The following is a 17284-nucleotide window of genomic DNA, read 5'->3' as shown; positions in this document are numbered from 1 at the left end:
GTGTGTGTGTGTGTGTGTGTGTGTGTGTGTGTGTGTGTAAATGTCCCTTCAGGGTCTAGCCCTTTTATGCCAGGACCTACACGAAGATTTGACCTGGCCTGGACATCTGCTCCCCCTCCTCAAACCCTGCCCCTCGACAATTATCATGGCCTTACTCACTCTATTTTCCACTGCCCCAAACCCCAGACTGCCTTTCAGGAAAAGGTCTCTATTTCCTCTAGGAGTGGATATGGATATAAAAGATAGGATTTAGGGGAATGTTTACAGCATAACTTGGGTGAGGGGAGACTAAAAAGGCAGGAAGGACAGCTGGGAGGGGGAGAGGGAAAGGGGACCATAGCATCCTCAAACGCTTTTGCTAGCCCTGTCACAGAAATGGCAGGAACTTCTGGCCGACCCCAAACTACATAATTGGAAAATGAGGGGTGCCTTTTTCACCTTTCTACCACTAATAGTGGCAGGTTCTGTCAAAGTCTCCTTTCCTCCTAAAAGGCAGGGAAATGGAGGGGAAAGGGGTGAATTCTTAATGTTATATTTTCAATTTATAAAACTCTCAGCCGATGCCCCAGCTTGGGGGCAGAGAGACAGACAGACAGACAGAATGAAGCAGAGACAGAGTTCACAATAAGAAAGGATTTGGGGAGGGGGGAATGGAGTAGGCTTGCTCCCACTCCTCCATCCCCTGAGCCTCCAGAGAGCATGGCTCTTCCTCTCCCTCTCTGTCCGGCTCAGTCGCTATCACTCTTGTCCACTAGCACAGCATCTGACTCCTCAGTGATTTCCAGCAGGGTGTGCATGTCAGGGCTGCTCCCCCTCAGGAGGTCGGTACCCTCGCCACCATCATCTTCGACTCCATCCTCTTCGCCTCCAACCTCCACCATTTCTGTAGCCTTGACAACCTCGACCTCGCCTTCCCGGATCTTCTTGACATGGAAGGTGAAGGGGGGCACCTTGTAGACGGCGGTCTTGGAGCGGGCATAGACCACGTGGTCAGGTGTGAAGGACTTGCGCAGCTTGTCCCGAGATGTCTTCATCTTCTCCCGGCGCTCGGCGGTCACAATCCTTGTGCCCAGCTTGTTCATTCTCTTCTCCAGATTGTGCCGGGTCTTCTCCAGGTTCTCTTTGGTCTTCAGTCGGGTCTTCTCCAGGTTCTCCCTGGTTCGAACCTTCGTCTTTTCCATTTTCTCCTTGGAGAAGGCTTTCTTGAAGTCATCCACTCGCCGAAGGCCACTTCTCTTGATGCGCTCAGCTCTGGACTCTTCGATGATTTCCTCAACTTCTACTGCCTCATCAGAGGACAGTTCCAGGGTGGCATCATCTTCAGGCTTCTCTCCCCCCTCACCCAGCTCATCACCTTCTTTCTCTGGCAGCAGCTCAGACTCCTTCAGGGACTTACTGATGCTCAATTTGGCTGGTAGTTTCACTTCATCCTGGTGAGAGAACACAAAGAATGGTTTGGAGGAGAGAAGAGAATTCAGAGGTTAGTGGGCACAGACAAAATGTGTTTCTGGCCACAAACCCAAGAATCTTGAAAAAAGCAATGACTCCCAGATACTGGCCTAGCCCTCGCAGCCACAATTGAGGGGAGCAATCATTGTAGAGAAGGGGTCTACCTTTCTCACCAATTAACTGTTGACCAACTGCCATCAATGGGCATGTAAGCCCAAGAGCCCTGGAAGTGGCAGGACAAATCACTCACTGGTGATCCCTCACAAGGCTTCCAGTGCTGCCCCTGAAGACATTACCCTGGGAAGCAACTTCTGGGGATGCCATAGCCTTGTTTCCTTAGCAGTCACAGCTACTGAAGATCAGAAAAGAAAAGTTTGGGGGGCAGCTAGGTGGCATAGTGGATAAAGCACTGCCCCTGGATTCAGGAGGACCTGAGTTCAAGTCTGGCCTCAGACACTTGACACTAGCTGTGTGACCCTGGGCAAGTCACTTAACCCTCATTGCCCCACAAAAAATTTTTTTTTAAATTGGGGGGCAGCTAGGTGGTACAGTGGATAAAGCACTGGCCTTGGATTCAGGAGGACCTGAGTTCAAATCCAGCCACAGCCACTTGACACTTAACTAGCTGTGTGACCCTGGGTAAGTCACTTAACCCTCATTGCCCTGCAGAAAGAAAGAAAGAAAGAAAGAAAGAAAGAAAGAAAGAAAGAAAGAAAGAAAGAAAGAAAGAAAGAAAGAAAGGAAGGAAGGAAGGAAGGAAGGAAGGAAGGAAGGAAGGAAGAAAGAAAGAAAGAAAGAAAGAAAGAAAGAAAGAAAGAAAGAAAGAAAGAAAGAAAAAGAAAAGTTCTGGTCACCAAATGGTTTAACATCAGAAATGGATATTTTATCAGAAAGAAGATAGACTAACCCTGCCCTGCTATATTGTACCCTAAGGACAATTGGACCTTTCCATTTGATTTGCAGCTGAAACCTTTTATGTGAGAATGTGAGCTCCTTGAAAGCAAGGACTGTCTTGCTTTTTTTTTCTATTTGTATCCCTACTAGCTTAGTACATGGTAAGCATTTAATGCATTCATTCATTCATTCATCCATCCATCCATCCATTCATTCATTCTGGGTGTGGTTTCTGTGTTGAAATTGGGAGAGAGGGAAAAGCTATCCTCTGGGGAATATGGAAAGGAATGAATGAAAAAATGATTAAAGAAATACCATAGCAAGGGTGGGGTGATTGTAGAGGGAGGGAAGCAGTGAGCCTGGGGAAAGGGTAGGGCTTCAGAAATACAAAGAGTTCTGAGAGGCTATAGAAGTCCCAAGAAGTTTGGATAAATTATTTTGTAAGCAGCTGGGGAAGGATCATGACCAAAACAGTCACAGGGCTATAGCCACAGACTCCAGGGCAGGGTCTAACCCAGCCCTTATTCTCCCCCTTCTCCCCTAGGTACCTACTAAGCCAGTGACCATAACTAGCCCTGCAAAGGAGGCAGCACGCCCTCTGGTGGTCACAGAAGCACATAGATTTGAACAGTCAGCTTAAAGAGTAATAGTAATAGTAATAATAACAATAATAATAATGTTTCTACACTTTTAAAATTTGCAAAGTGCTTTACCTACATTACTTCATTTGAGTCTCATAACGATTTCCATTTTGCAGAAGCTAGGTACCCACATCTTTCTGACTACAAGTCCAGCACCACCATGATGTGGGGGCAAGATGAGGACTGAGAACATGGTAATAAAAGTCTGGGGTCCCATTCATCCCCCCAAATCTTCCAGGTTCCTTATCACTTCAGAACTAGCTCTCAGGGGCAACTAGGTGGCTCAATGGATAGAGCACCGGCTCTGAAGTCAGGAGGACCTGAGTTCAAATCCGGCTTCAGACACTTAACACTTACTAGCTGTGTGACCCTAGGCAAGTCACTTGGCCCCAATTGCCTCACCAAAAAAAAAAAAAAAAAAAAAGAACTAGCTCTCAGAGCTAAGGGGCGAGAAGGCATGAGTAATGTGTTCATGCTTGTCTGGGATGGGGGTGAGGAAGGTTAGAGGTCAGGGCTAGGGCTAACCCCCTTTCCCAGTTTATATTATTCACTTTTCTATAGCCAGGGTCATTCTCTGTTTTGGAGAAGCCATATACATGTTTCCTTCCCCATTTTTCTTTTACCTCCCTCCTCTCACTGTCTACTCCCTACTTCTTGCATTCATGGAAGTCTGAGAATTGTTGAATTTTCTGTTTTGTTTTTCAAGTTTGTTTGGGCCAGAATCTAAAGATTGCCTCCCTGCCCCTCCTTCACCCCCATAGACTTTAAATTCCCCTCTTCCCAATTCCCCAGGACCAAACTCATATTTGTGGGTAGATGGAACAGTCGTGGTCATCTTTTCCCTGGATCCAAAATATCCCCTTACATTCCAGGAGGAAGGGCATGGAGGGAGGCAGAGATTGAGCTGAGGGAATCAGGGAAGTATGTCGTCCAAAGATTTTCTCCTCTCCGCTCCACCCCTCTCTTAGTCCAGAAACTCCAGAGTTTAGGGGTGAGCGGAAGTTGGTTTTTACAGAGGGAATCCCCCTGCCCTCTGATCTCTGCCTGTGGCATTCTCCAGGATAAAAAGCAGGTAGTATCTATAGTGACAAAAACAATTGGGAAGTCAGCCAGCCTGGGAATAACTCTCTTCCAAAGGAAGGGATGGTGGTGTAAGTGAAGGACATTTGCCCCTGTGTGATCTCACACACACACACACACACACACACACACACACACACACACACACACACACACACGGCAGTTTGATGTCTCCACAACACCCACCACCTGCAACACAGATTCTTTCTTTCTCCCACCCTTGCATATCCTCCAGTTTCCTGGTTTATATAAAAAGCTAGGAACACCTCCTCCTAACTTCCTTCCTTCCTTCCTTGTCAACATCATTAGCTAGGACAAAGAGGGAGCCACACCTCTTCTTTCAGGCCAGGCAACCTCCCTCACCCCCATGTCCCCGGAACTCTGAGGCACCCTTATTTCTCTTTTGTTCAACTACAACTCCCAGTGGACAAAGTGACCAGGGCACAAAGGATGCTGGGACTTGTAGTCTCCCAGCCACCTGGGAGACATCAGGGGCTTCCTGGGTAATTCTCTTCATGCCTCTGCCTCTTCCTCCCCATTTGTGGTTTATAAAAGGTGGTTTTTCCAGTGCTGAGGTACCCTGGCCTCTCTCCTACCAGCCCCTTCCTTATCTGGGAATGTGCCTCCTTATTTCTGCTCTTGCCATGTTCTAGCCCTTTTACTTAGGATATCTGGGAAGGGAGATTCAATTGTGCTCTGCTCCTTTTAGTTTTCCCCACTAGCACATTCATCTTTCCATTCCTGGGCAAGCTGGGGCTAGAGGAGCCATCTTAGAGAACACTTTTCCCTGCACCGAGCTCGCTAGGGAGGGGTAAGGCAGGGAATACCAGAGAAAGACAAAGCGCTGCTGGAAGAGTCAGGAAACGGCTGCAGCAGCTGGGAAACAGACCAGCATTGTCTCTCTGCCCTGGCCCCCGCCCCCCTTAGCATCACTGGTCCTCCCCAACCCCCAAAGCTGAGTTGGCTCATTTTCCTGGACTCATTTTCCAGGCAGAATTCCGGGGCAGTGAGCTGGGGTAGGGGTTGGAAGAGGCCTTAGAAACCCTCTATCACCTCCTCCCTACTCACAGCGCCTGGCAGTCTGGCCTCTGGGGATCTCTCAAACCAGAGTAAAGGATGATGCACACTTGGGGAGTCTGCACCTACCAGTGAAGGGGAAGGAAGTTGGGATGTGGACTAGCAGTAGAAGAGGGAAAAGAGAGAATATTGTTTGGTTTGGGGGAGGGGTTTGGCTTTCCCAATCTGAAGAGATACCTGGAACCAGTAAACTCCTAAGGTGGGGGTTCATTCCTAGGAAGCAATGGGATTCATGCCAAGGGGATCTAAAGGATAAAAATATCTGACCTTTCCCAATTGGGGTGAGAAGTAAGGGAGACCACATATGGTTTGAGTTCCTGGGTCACCTTACTGTGTCCTGGCACTGGGGAGAGGGAACTTTAATGGCTCTGGAGACGATACCCCAATGAAAAGGCCCTCTTTGAAGGGTACCCCAATGAGTTAATTCTTTTTGTTTTGGGTTTTGTTTGTTTGGTTTTTTGCAGGGCAATGAGGGCAATGACTTGTCCAGGGTCACACAGCTAGTAAGTGTCAAGTGTCTGAGGCCACATTTGAATTCAGGTCCTCCTGAATCCAGGGCCAGTGCTTCATCCACTGCACCACCTAGTTGCTCCTCATTGAGCTGATTCTTTTTGTAGAATCATAAAATACCTAAGAATGTCACAGCTAAAAGGCCCTTACAGTCTAACCCCCTTATTTTCCCCCTCACTTTCTAGCCGGGTTCCCTAAGACTCAGCAGTAGAAAACAGTCTCTAAAGCTATTAGAGTTTGCTACAATAGTAGGCACACAGTCTAACAGCTTCTTCCTCCACCCTGGGCATACAGGGCCCACCACTCTACCCCACTTCCCTGGCAAGGCTCATGAGAAAACTATGCCTTGCTCAATGTTACCATTTTTATTTAACAAAACCACCACTGCCATCAAACTTGGTTTCCAGAATTGCTTTTAATGTCCAAAGTCTGAGCATATGTACACACATCTGACCCCCATCAACATTCCCAAGGGCTCCCTACCAATCCCGAGTCAGAGGTGAGGGGTCTTGCCTCTGTTAATTCTAGTCATAAGTCAGAAGAGCCACTAGATGGGATACCACAGCCCCCAAGCCCCTTCCTTTTTTTTTTGCGCAGGGCCATGGGGGTTAAGTGACTTGCCCAGGGTCACACAGCTAGTAAGTATCAAGTGTCTGAGGCCGGATTTGAACTCAGGTATTCCTGAATCTAGGACTGGTGCTCTATCCACTGCGCCACCTAGCTGCCCCCGAAGCCCCTTCCTTTAAGAGCTCCCATTACTGTATGAGAATCCCTGTTGTGGAATAAAGAAATTTTAGGGAAAAGAAAGTACAGTGATCATGAGGTCTTAAATAGGAACTTCTAAGCCTAGGAAATCTCCACTCTCTTTCCTCTCTATAATGTCCAGAGAACACTTTGGGAAGAAGCTTAACAAATCTGTGAGGTATCTGTTAGATTATAAAATGAATGAAAGTTTAAAGGTAGTGAGGCTGAAGGTATGTGTGTGGAAGAGTTAGGAGGAAAGGTGATTTAAACAAAGGAAAATCTCTAGGACTTCAATTCTTGGTTGATAAGTTGAAGGTGTTAGAGACATTAACCATTAATCTTTTCCTTCCTGCCGTGGAGAGACAAGGAGGCTAAAACCCTATTGGGCCACTGAATTAGCCTCCTTCTCCTGGCTTCTCTTGAGTTGGCAGCTCTTGGGCACCCCGCCCAGGGGAGGATCTAGCAAACACAAAGAATCTCTTTGCAAAAATATTTTATTTTTTTTAAAGTGGAAAAAAATGCAAACATTTTCCCCCAGCTGCAAAAGAAGTGGGGAACCTTGGTGGGGGGGCCTCCAGATGATGTTCCTCCTACTTCCCTCAGACACTCCTGACTGCTTTTAGCTATAGTATTCCCTAGGAAGAAAGGGCAGAGAAGGAGCTGACGGAGAAGTATTTTGTGCAGAACGACTGGGAGTCATAGGCTCATTCTTTAACAGTCAAGTTCCATGAACTAGGGATGGGGCGGGTGGTTGTAACTCAGACATGGAGTTTGCTTTGAGGACTCCTGCTTGAATCCTAACATTGGAAGATGGGAGAGACCCTTCTTCCTTTCAATCCCAAAACAGGAGGGGAGAACACCTCAACTACACATGCACACACACATTCCCCTCCCCTTTTTTTGCCCACAGCTTCCTACACTACAAATTTTCACTGCACACATCACTTGTTACAGGTCCTGGTCAGGGCCCATGTTGTCCCTTTCTATCTTGACCATCACTGAGCAGTTAAGGAAGAGATGCCTCTCTCTGTGATCAGGGTACCATGTGATCCCAGATACTTTAAATACCCCCTGCTTCTGTCAGCTCCTCAGAGTTAGTCGGGGGCCCAGACTGTGGGTAATAGGGCACAGTCCTGGGTGCCAGGTCAAAGGGTGGATGCTCAGGCACAGTCTCAGGCAACAGGTCAAAGGGCACAGTCTCAGGCAGAAGGTCAAAGGGCACGATCTTGGGTGTGAAGTGCTCAGAGGGCGTTTTCGGCTTCTTCTCAGGCTAAGGTGAGGAAAAGGGGTTTAAAAGGGATGTTGGGTGGGTGGAGAGTGTGTTGAAAGGAAGAAATTCTGGGAGGCATGCAGGGATGAAGCTGGTGAGTAGGGAGAAGAAACAAAAGCAGAATGGAGTTAGACTTTTAAGTAGGAGAGTTGGAATAGAAGGAAAGCAAACTTAAATTGTGTCTCCTGGGTCCAGGATGGGCTGGGACACACAGTGCTGAAGATAGATTGCAAAGGGTACCCGTGAACCCTCCCCTCTCCCAGCACTTCCCTCTGTTGCTGTCATTTTTCCTCTTAGGAATCTCAGCCTCCACATCCTGCCCAAATACACACAGCCATCAGAGAACAAGATGCAACTGCAGTTTTTTCAGTGACTCAAGGGGCAAAACTTTGAAAAAGGCAAGTTGGGTGAACATGAACATTAGGGAGAATGAAAGGCTTGGGAGTGGGGAGGGGTCACAGAGCTGAAGGAGGAGTGGGATAGCAGCCCCCAAGCCCCTTCCTTTAAGAGCTCTGTTTATGGGGCAGCTAGGTGGCACAGTGGATAGAGAACCGGCCCTGGAGTCAGGAGTACCTGAGTTCAAATCCGGCCTCAGATACTTAACACTTACTAGCTGTGTGACCCTGGGCAAGTCACTTAACCCCAATTGCCTCACTTAAAAAAAAATAAAAAATAAAATAAAATAAAAAAAGAGCTCTGTTTACGTCCCACCTTTGCTAGACCATGAGTTGGGCCAGTTGAGAGGAGCCAGCCAAGCAAGCATTGGGAGGAGAGGATAAAAAGACCAAGTAAACAACTTTGCCATCCTCCCAGTCTGGATACCCAGCCCCTGCGCAGCTGCTGATCCAGACTCTGATTAAACCCTCAGGCAGGGAGAACATAGGGTAATGTCTAGGGTGGGAGAGGGGAGAGGATAAGGCGGAGGAACATCCTGCCCCTCCCCATCAGATCAATTTCCCTTCTGACACATCACTTCTTCCAACAGCCTCCTCTCCACCCCCTCCTTATTCCACAGTGAACAATGGTATACCAGAATGGCCTAAGAGATTAGAAGTTTAAAAAACAGGTCGGCCCTAAAGGCAGCAATGCACTGAGCTGGACCTAATTAGCTCTAGACACTTCGGAGTGAAGCCAGACCAATCTTTGTACCAAAATGGCTTGAGAGAAAAGAAGCTGGAAGACAGAGACCCAATGAAAATTAGACCTGCATGCAAATGGTGTTTCGAACTGATGGTTAACCCCTGGGAGGAAACAGAACCAATCCACATCATCCCACTTTCCAGGGTCACTTGATCCTTCTAATATTCCTCAAGAAAATTCTGTGAAGATCACCTCTTTTTCCAGAGGAATTTGAGGGGAAAGGGGGTGGGAGAAGTAGGAGTGTTCCTCTGTTGAATATCTTCAAGAGCAAAGAAGTTGGGAGGAGTGTCAGACTTTGGAGACACAGAGCTATCCCTGGAGAAAGGTTGGGGAGAGAAGTACCCACTTTGGCAACAGATGCTATGTCATAATGCCTGAAGCCATTAAAAAATTAAAAAGCAAGTCTTAGCCTGTTCTGAAAGTTAAAAGGGAGAGGCTGAGAGTGGGAGTAGCAGCAAGAATGGGTAGGATTGAAGGTCAAACAGATTTTTGGTGAGGCCAGGGACGACAAGAGCCAACACCACCTTCTTCTGCCCAGTGCCAGATTTCATATGTCAGATTGAGTTGTGGATGAATTCAGAAGACTCCTTTGTTTAACCTCACTTCTAACATCAAAAGCTCTAATTGTGAACAACTCTAGGACTCTTCCCACTCATGTGCAATGAGAGGGAGAGGGGTATCTGAGGAGGGGCTCTCTGTTCCCTGTCCCACAAACTAGCTCTCCCATCGTCTCAGAGGCAGCCAACTACCTTTGTCAATTTCTATGAAAGTAACCATGACCCTAAGCAGACAATAGCTATCAGCTGTGGCCATTTGCTCAGCTGCTGCTTGCTCTAGGTTTCTGTTGCCTAAAAGTCAGGATCAGGCCCAGTTCCTCCAGTATGTATATATCCCACACAGTGAATGGCTGTGCACAGCCTCTCAAAGTCTGTCACCCCTCCCAACTTCCTTTCCATTGTTAATTGAACCACCAGTCCTGAAGGCCCAAAAATCTTAGAATCATCTATCCTTCCTTCTCCTTCACCCTACAATCAGCTGTCAACTCTTGTAGACACCACCTCCACAACATTCCTTATGTTTGTCCCTTTCTCTCCACTCACAAAGCCACCACCCTTCAAGCATTCATCACCTTCTTCTAGACCTCCTAACTAGTCTCCCTACTGATGGTCTCTTCCAAAAGCTACCAAAATAAGCCACTCCCTTGCTCAAAAACCTTGAAGAGGAGGCGGCTAGGTGGCGCAGCGGATAAAACACCGGCCCTGGATTCAGGACTACCTGAGTTCAAATCCAGCCTCAGACACCTGACACTTGCTAACTGTGTGACCCTGGGCAAGTCACTTAACCCCCATTGCCCTGAAAACAAACAAACAAACAAAAAACAAAAACCTTGAAGAGTCCCCTCCTATCTATAGGATAAAATACAAACTCTTTAGCTTAGCATATAAGGCACGTCACCATTTGCCTCCAAACTCTCTTTCTAGCTTAATTTCACACCATTCCCATTCATATACCCCTTTGGACAGGAAAGCTGTTCAACTCTCTACACATATAGGCTGTTCTCCATGACTCCTCATTTCTGACTTCTGGAATCTTTATTTTCCTTCAAGGCCTTCTTGATTCTCCCTTCTCTCCCCCTCAAATTTTCCTGAAGCACTTTTACCCCTATCAAATTCTACTTTGAATCATGCTTCATGTCCTATTCCCTCCAACAGAACAAATACAACAAAGGTTCCTTGAGGGTATAAATTATCTTTTCTAATCTTTGTGTCCTCAGTTGTGGATCACAGTGCCTTATACATAGTAGGTAATGAATATCTGGTGAATAAATTTATATGACTTTTGGAGAGCAAAGATTCCTTTTCTATTTTGGCAGTAGTTGCCACTGGGATACAGAAATGCAGGGCAATAACTCTCCTTCTGAACTTTGGGGAGCCAGCCTGGGCTTTTGGTAAAGCCAGAGCAGAGGAAGAAGCAAGATCCTGGTATCACAGGAAGTGACCCAAACTGCTCATCTGCATATGGTCAGCACATCAAAAAGGTACTGGGGCACACTGCCTACAAACAACACCAACTCTCTCATTTTCTATACATGATGCTGTGTTGTGATATCCCGGGTCCAAATCTTGGCTCTGCCACTTACTAGCTATGTGATCTTGGCCTAGGCTCTTTTCTTTTTCTTTTTTTTTTTTGCGGGGCAATGAGGGTTAAGTGACTTGCCCAGGGTCACACAGCTAGTAAGTGTCAAGTGTCTGAGGTAGGATTTGAACTCAGGTCCTCCTGAATCCAGGGCCGGTGCTTTATCCACTGCGCCACCTAGCTGCCCCATTGGCCTAGGCTCTTTTTTTTTTTCTTCTTTTTTTTTTTTAGTGAGGCAATTGGGGTTAAGTGACTTGCCTAGGGTCACACAGCTAGTAAGTGTTAAGTGTCTGAGGCCAGATTTGAACTCAGGTACTCCTGACTCCAGGGCCGGTGCTCTATCCACTGTGCCATCTAGCTGCCCTTGCCATCTAGCTGCCCAAAAGCAAAACACTTTTTTTTTTTTTTAGGCAATGGGGGTTAAGTGACTTGCCCACGGTCACACAGCTAGTAAGTGTCAAGTGTCTGAGGTCGGATTTGAACTCAGGTACTCCTGAATCCAGGGCCGGTGCTTTAACCACTGCGCCATCTAGCTGCCCCTGGCCTAGGCTCTTAACTTCTCTTGGCCTATAAAATGAAGAAGATTTAGACTAGTTGCTCACCAAGGTCTCTTTGAACTTGAAGTTCTAGGATCTCTAAAGTCCCTTTTTGACCCTTGCAATTCTATATTTTCCTCCCTTAAAGCAATTCTCTGGCATTCATTTTAATTTCTCAAATGAGCGCTGAGAGTGGGATATGCTTTAAACCAAAGTTTGGGGCATATCTGAGTCTATACTCCAGAGTCAGAGTTTGGGTAGTAGTGTGACTCACCCCAAGTGTCTGGGGAGCTACCTGTAATTTGGGTTATAGTTTTAGAGAAAAGATTCCCAGAGCTCCTCCTCTTTAATCCCCATGAGCCATAATCCCATAAGTACCTTCTAGTCCTTTTTTTTTTTTTAACACCAGAGATCAGAGTCAAGACCAAACGTATGTATGGAAAACATGGTATAGTTGTTGGGAAAAGACCTTCCTAAAAAATCTCCCTTTTCCCCAGGGTGCCAGAAATTCCCACCATTAAAGTCCCTTCTTAGTCTTGAGATTGACCTAAAAAGTTGCCTAGAAGTTAGCTCATTAGCAATCAGCAATATTAATTTATCAAATTAATTATCATTCTCCTATTCAATTGTCACCTGACAGAATTGAATACCAGGCACCTAACTTTTGATTATGCCTTGTAACATATAAAGGAATTATTCAGAGCATAAATCTCGGAGGAACACTGAGGGGCCACCTTAATAAAGTACTTCCCTCCATTCTGCACCTCCCCCAAAGCAACTGGGAGAAGGGTGTGAGTGGTTAATAGTGAGACCAGACCTATAACCTTGATCCAACAGTTTAGGGCCTTCCCTATCACTCCCCACCACTGTCCTTTTCTTTTTTTTAATTAAACCATGGAATGCCATGGCATGACATCCCACAAGAGATCAATGTCATGATCACATAACCCATGTTTGGGATGATCACCAGAGAAAAGATACCCATTTCCTCACACTCTCCAAACGTCCATACAATGGGAGACTATTTTGGCCATTAATCTTTTCTGAGACCCCACCCAAAACACTTATCCATTCTGCCCAACATCCTAATCCATTGACTTGAGGTTTTGCAATAAAAGACGAGAACTTTATTTACTTCTCTAGGGTCTTCTGAAAGTCTTGGCACTACTTTCCCCTCATTCTTTTCCTGAACCCAAAGCCAAACTGCACAGGGTATTCTTGTTCTCTCACTGTCTGCCTCTATATCCACAACCTTTTCCTCTTGTATTCCCCTCAGCCAGAAGAGTTGCTGAACATCCCAGGGAAACAAAGCACTAATCCCCAGCTAGGGAAGGAGAAAGAAACAAATGACAACAGGTATTGGTGATTTTTTCCCTTTCCACTCAGTCATTGAGGTAGAGTTTTCACCAAGGTGCCAGTTTGGTATCTTCCCCATTATTTCTGAGTCTGAGAATGGGTGGTGTAGCCTTCAAATAAGCCCAGCCTATGCCTGTATGCCTTGCTTTCCCCATCATTTCATGCAACCAGAGTCCTAATTCTTGCAACCCAGCATCCTGGTCAGAGAATGACCTGGGTCTCTTGGCCCAGAATGCCTGATATACATACCTGCTGGTCAGATAGGAAAACAACATTGGTGCATATGTGCATGGGGGTACAGGGAAACAGACACACTGCAACCCCTTCATACTTCATATAGTACTTCCCCCCTCCTCTATTCCTCTTCATAGAGGCAGATATTTGTGTAATGCATTTAGGAAGACCTAAATTGAAATCTGGCCTCAGACACTTATTAGCTGTGTGACCCTGGGCAAGTCCCTTAACCTCTGCCTCAGTTTCTCTAACTGTAAGGTGGAGAAAATAATACCTACCTCATAAGGTTATTGTGAGGATCAAATGAAATAATTTTAAGAAGAAAAAAAAGGGGGGCATCTAGGTGGCGCAGTGGATAAAGCACTGGCCCTGGATTCAGGAGTACCTGAGTTCAAATTCGGCCTCAGACACTTGACACTTACTAGCTGTGTGACCCTGGGCAAGTCACTTAACCCCCATTGCCCTGCAAAAAAAAAAAAAAAAAAAGGTAGCACAGTGCCTGATACACAGTATGTGCTAAATAAATTCTTTCTTTTCCCCCTCCCCCTTGCATCTTCATTTAAAAAAACAGGCCAGTTTATCTCAGGCTCCAGGTTTCTTTCATGTCTTTGGGACTTACAGCATTATATGGGCCTAATACTTCATTATATTCATGGGCAGCTAGGTGGCCCAATGGATAGAGCACTGAATCTGAAGTCAGGAAGATTTAAGTTCAAATCCAGCCTCAGATACTTTCTAGCTGTGCAATGCTGAGCAATTCATTTAACCCTGTTTGCCTCAGTTTCCTCATCTGTAAAATGAGCTGGAGAAGGAAATGGCAAACTATTCCAATATCTTTGCCAAGAAAACCCCAAATTGGGTCACAAAGAGTCAGACACCACTGAACAACAACAGTACTTCACTGATTTCTTCAACTAATATTGGCCTAGTACTTAGAACATAATGTGCTACCTTGTATGGCGCTATGTGACTTGAAGGAAAAAAAGATTCTGGTGTAGGTTAGGGATGAAAAATGACCCCTTTATATTTTCTTCCCTCTTTTCTCTAAAATGCCTCAATTTTTAGTCTTTTATAAAAATGTCAATTCCTTCCCCCAAAGCCCTCTTTCTCCCAGCTCTTCTTTACCCTGTGCCCTACTGCACCCTAAAGCTATCAGAACTTTAACTGGAGATGGTCACAAGAAAACATTCTTCACCAGCTGGAGCTAGGAGGAAACCGGGTCTCTTCTTTGTTAAGAGGGTGCCTAGAGGGAGGGGAAATCCCTGGCAAGTCAAGTCAGTGGGGCCCAGACTTTGGGTGGGGCAGTCATTGCTTCTCTCTCCCTTTCTCTCTCTCTCTCTCTTTCCTTCTCCCTCCCAGAAAGATTTCAGGTCTCCTGTTTCCTCAAGAACACTCCCCACCCCAACTTTCCAAACAGTGTGAGGATCCCCACAGGATTAAGCTTAGATCATTTATTTCAGTTTCTACAGGGTCGTTAAAAGGCCAATGTAACCAAGGCCGCCCCATGAATTCAGAGCAGTTATAACCCCAGTGATCCTGGCTTCATCAGGCAGAATGAATAGAACATTTAATGTCAGTAGAGTCTTACTGAAGTTCAGTATCTCCTGTTACCTCTACTCCCTTTGGTATGGAGAAAATGAGGCAGAGATCCCAATTGGAGCATTAAAGAAAACCCCAAATCTAAGCACCTGTCTAGCCCCCTCTATTATGCTTTCCCACCCAAGCCCCTTGTTTTACATATAGGTATTCATTAGAAACTGCAGGGATCCCAGTTAATTTCACTTTCCCTAATACTACAGCTCTGCAATCACTTTCCTCTCTGCCAGAGTCAACCCCAAGGGTCTCTGACCCCACCCTATCTGATAAAATGGGTGGAGTGGCAAAGCCACCAAATTTCTCTAAGTCCTCAAAATCTCTTACACCAGACTAAGGAACCCAGCATCGGAGGAAGACTCTATCTTTTCCCCTTGTCAGTTGTCCCATTTGGGAAATTTAAGGGGAGACTGATTCTGGGGGACTCCATTCTATCAGATCGGGGAACAAAATAACGGGATGGGGATTAGGAGGGCCAGCACTGCTGGCAAGAGCCCCACGGGTGCATGCCTTAGCTCTGAATCACCAAGCTATATCTGGCCAGGCCCGCTGGAGGCCCCAGTCTCAGGGAATGGCCAACCAGTGTCTGCTTACAGGCACTGCCACTCCAGCCCTTTGGCCCAGCCCTTTCCCGAGACCCCTCCAGCCCAAGCAGGGCAGCTTTCCCTCTGCCACCCTCCCATTTGCTTTCCTGAAAAGTTTCCTAACTTCATCTTTTGACCGAAGCTGGGAATTTATTGCGGGAAGGAACAGAGCTAACTTATATCTAGTAGGAGGGCGGGAGCTACCGATGACCCTCCACCCCACCCCTTTCCCGACCCCCACGACATACGTACGGTTATGCTACCTGTTAGCTAGGGGGTGAAGGGAGATTAAAGGGGTCAGTTTCGAATGGGTCATGCAGGGAGAACGCTGAGTGAGCTGAGAACAACAAATGCCGTTCCCTAGGCTGAACACACCCGGAAGAAGGGATGATCCTTAGCTCTGGGGCAGATGGGGATGGGGACAGGGACTGCTCTCTCTTGTCCTCAGGCGGGATGGCAGGAAAGGAGCGCACTGGACTCCCCCTTCCCCAAAGTCAGCGGGCTGCAGCGGCTGGGTCTCAGGAGAGCTGAGAGGTCTGGGGCTGGCGGGGACGAGGCGTGGGCTGAAGGCGGGTGTGGGGATGGGGTGGAAGGGGTGGGCAAACTCACGCTCACCTGGTAGATCATGACTTTAAAGTTCCGGCGCCGCAGCAGCTCCGCTTCGTTGACCTCGAGTTTCTTGATCTGGCCGGCCTGACGCTCCAGGCTGCCCCTCACGGTCTTCACGTTGACGCTGACCTTGCGCACCCTCTCCAGAAGCTTGCTCACCGTGTTGCTCGTGGTGGCGTGTGCCTTGCTTAGTTTGCTCAGCTCGCCCTGGATGCTCTGCACGGCCCCCTCCATCTCCGCCTGCCTTTCCTCCAGCTGGGCCTGGGTCAGCTGGATCTGGTCGACGGCGCCAATGATCTTGTCCAGCAGGCTCAGGACCAGCACTCCATTCACTTGGTCCGATTTGATCAGTTCCTCGGAGCCCCCTGACAGCTCTTCCGCGGGCGGCCCAGGCTGGGACGACTCGGAGACCCCAGCGTCGGGGTAGCCCGCGAGGGGCTGCTCAATGATATGAAGCGGTGTGTTTTCCATGGCTACCAGGAGCCGCGTGGGGCCCTGCCGAGTGGAGGTGGAAAGCTGCGAAGAGGAAGAGGAAGAAGAGGCAGAAAGAGAGAGGGAGAGGAGAGGAGAGGAGAGGAAAGGAGAGGAAACCTGAGCTGAGTCCGTGTGCAACCGGCCAGTCGCCAGGACAGTGGGGCGGGGGCTCGCTAAACTCCCAGGCCCAAGCCCAGAGACGCGCCGCCCATTGGTTGGCCCTACCCCAGAAAAGGTGGGGACCGCGCGAAAAAGGGGGGCAGCGACTGTGGTGGGCTGTTGGGGGGAGGCGGGAACACAGCGCCCCACCCTCTCTGGGATGGTTGGAATAGTTGGAACAGGAGGCGAGGGCCTCCTCGGCGGGCAGCAGGGGCGGCCGGGAGTGGGGCTGGAACGGGGGCGGAGGAATGCAGGGCTGGGCGGGGAGGTAGATGAGTATTACCCTACTTTACTTTTCGGCTTTCTCACCTCTCCCCAAAACCCTGTACCAGTCACCACCACCCCTTCCCGCCGCGACCACACCCCCTTCAAAAAGGAAGAAAGCAACAACTTGAGGTCCTGAAAGTTTAAGTATTGGATAGTGGGAAAAGGTAGAGAATTCACTATAGGGTGCAAAGCTGGGGAGGTCCAGTGGGAAGGCCCCCTGCCAAACTTCTTTCCCAAAGAAGAGTAAGGTAGGTAATACAGAGTGGGACAGAAGACACTTGCGATCTTCTCTCCCGATTGCAGTTCATGCCCTAGCTCCTCCCCTCCAACATGTGCTCCTTTGCTTCATAACCTGATAAACAAATTTCAGAGGAAAGGGCTGTGCACAGCCCTGTACTCTCTAGTCCCCAAATTCATAGAGAGGAACATGAAACAAGCACGCCTTTAAACGTGTGCTAATGTGTACCTGTCAGTCGGAGGATTCTGTTTAGTCCAAATGCAAACCTCTGGGCAGGGCAGTTCAGAGCCAAG

General features: G+C 47.7%; 1 protein-coding gene across 1 annotated transcript; it reads right to left on the bottom strand.

Annotated features, from left to right (window-relative positions):
* Positions 1 to 19: 19 nt before the first annotated feature.
* On the bottom strand, positions 20 to 16510 carry CAVIN1 (caveolae associated protein 1). The gene is made up of 2 exons (XM_044004345.1): positions 15860 to 16510; positions 20 to 1430 (listed from the first exon to the last, which is right to left on the bottom strand). Exons 1-2 carry the CDS (start codon positions 16322 to 16324, stop codon positions 729 to 731), a joined length of 1167 nt encoding a protein of 388 aa, XP_043860280.1. The 5' UTR covers positions 16325 to 16510; the 3' UTR covers positions 20 to 728.
* Between the last annotated feature and the right edge of the window lie 774 nt (positions 16511 to 17284).

The sequence above is a fragment of the Dromiciops gliroides genome, chromosome 4 (assembly GCF_019393635.1).
Source record: "Dromiciops gliroides isolate mDroGli1 chromosome 4, mDroGli1.pri, whole genome shotgun sequence".
NCBI lineage: Eukaryota > Metazoa > Chordata > Mammalia > Microbiotheria > Microbiotheriidae > Dromiciops > Dromiciops gliroides.
The sequence above is the reverse complement of the archived record's forward strand: the minus strand, read 5'-3'. Positions and strand labels throughout refer to the sequence as shown.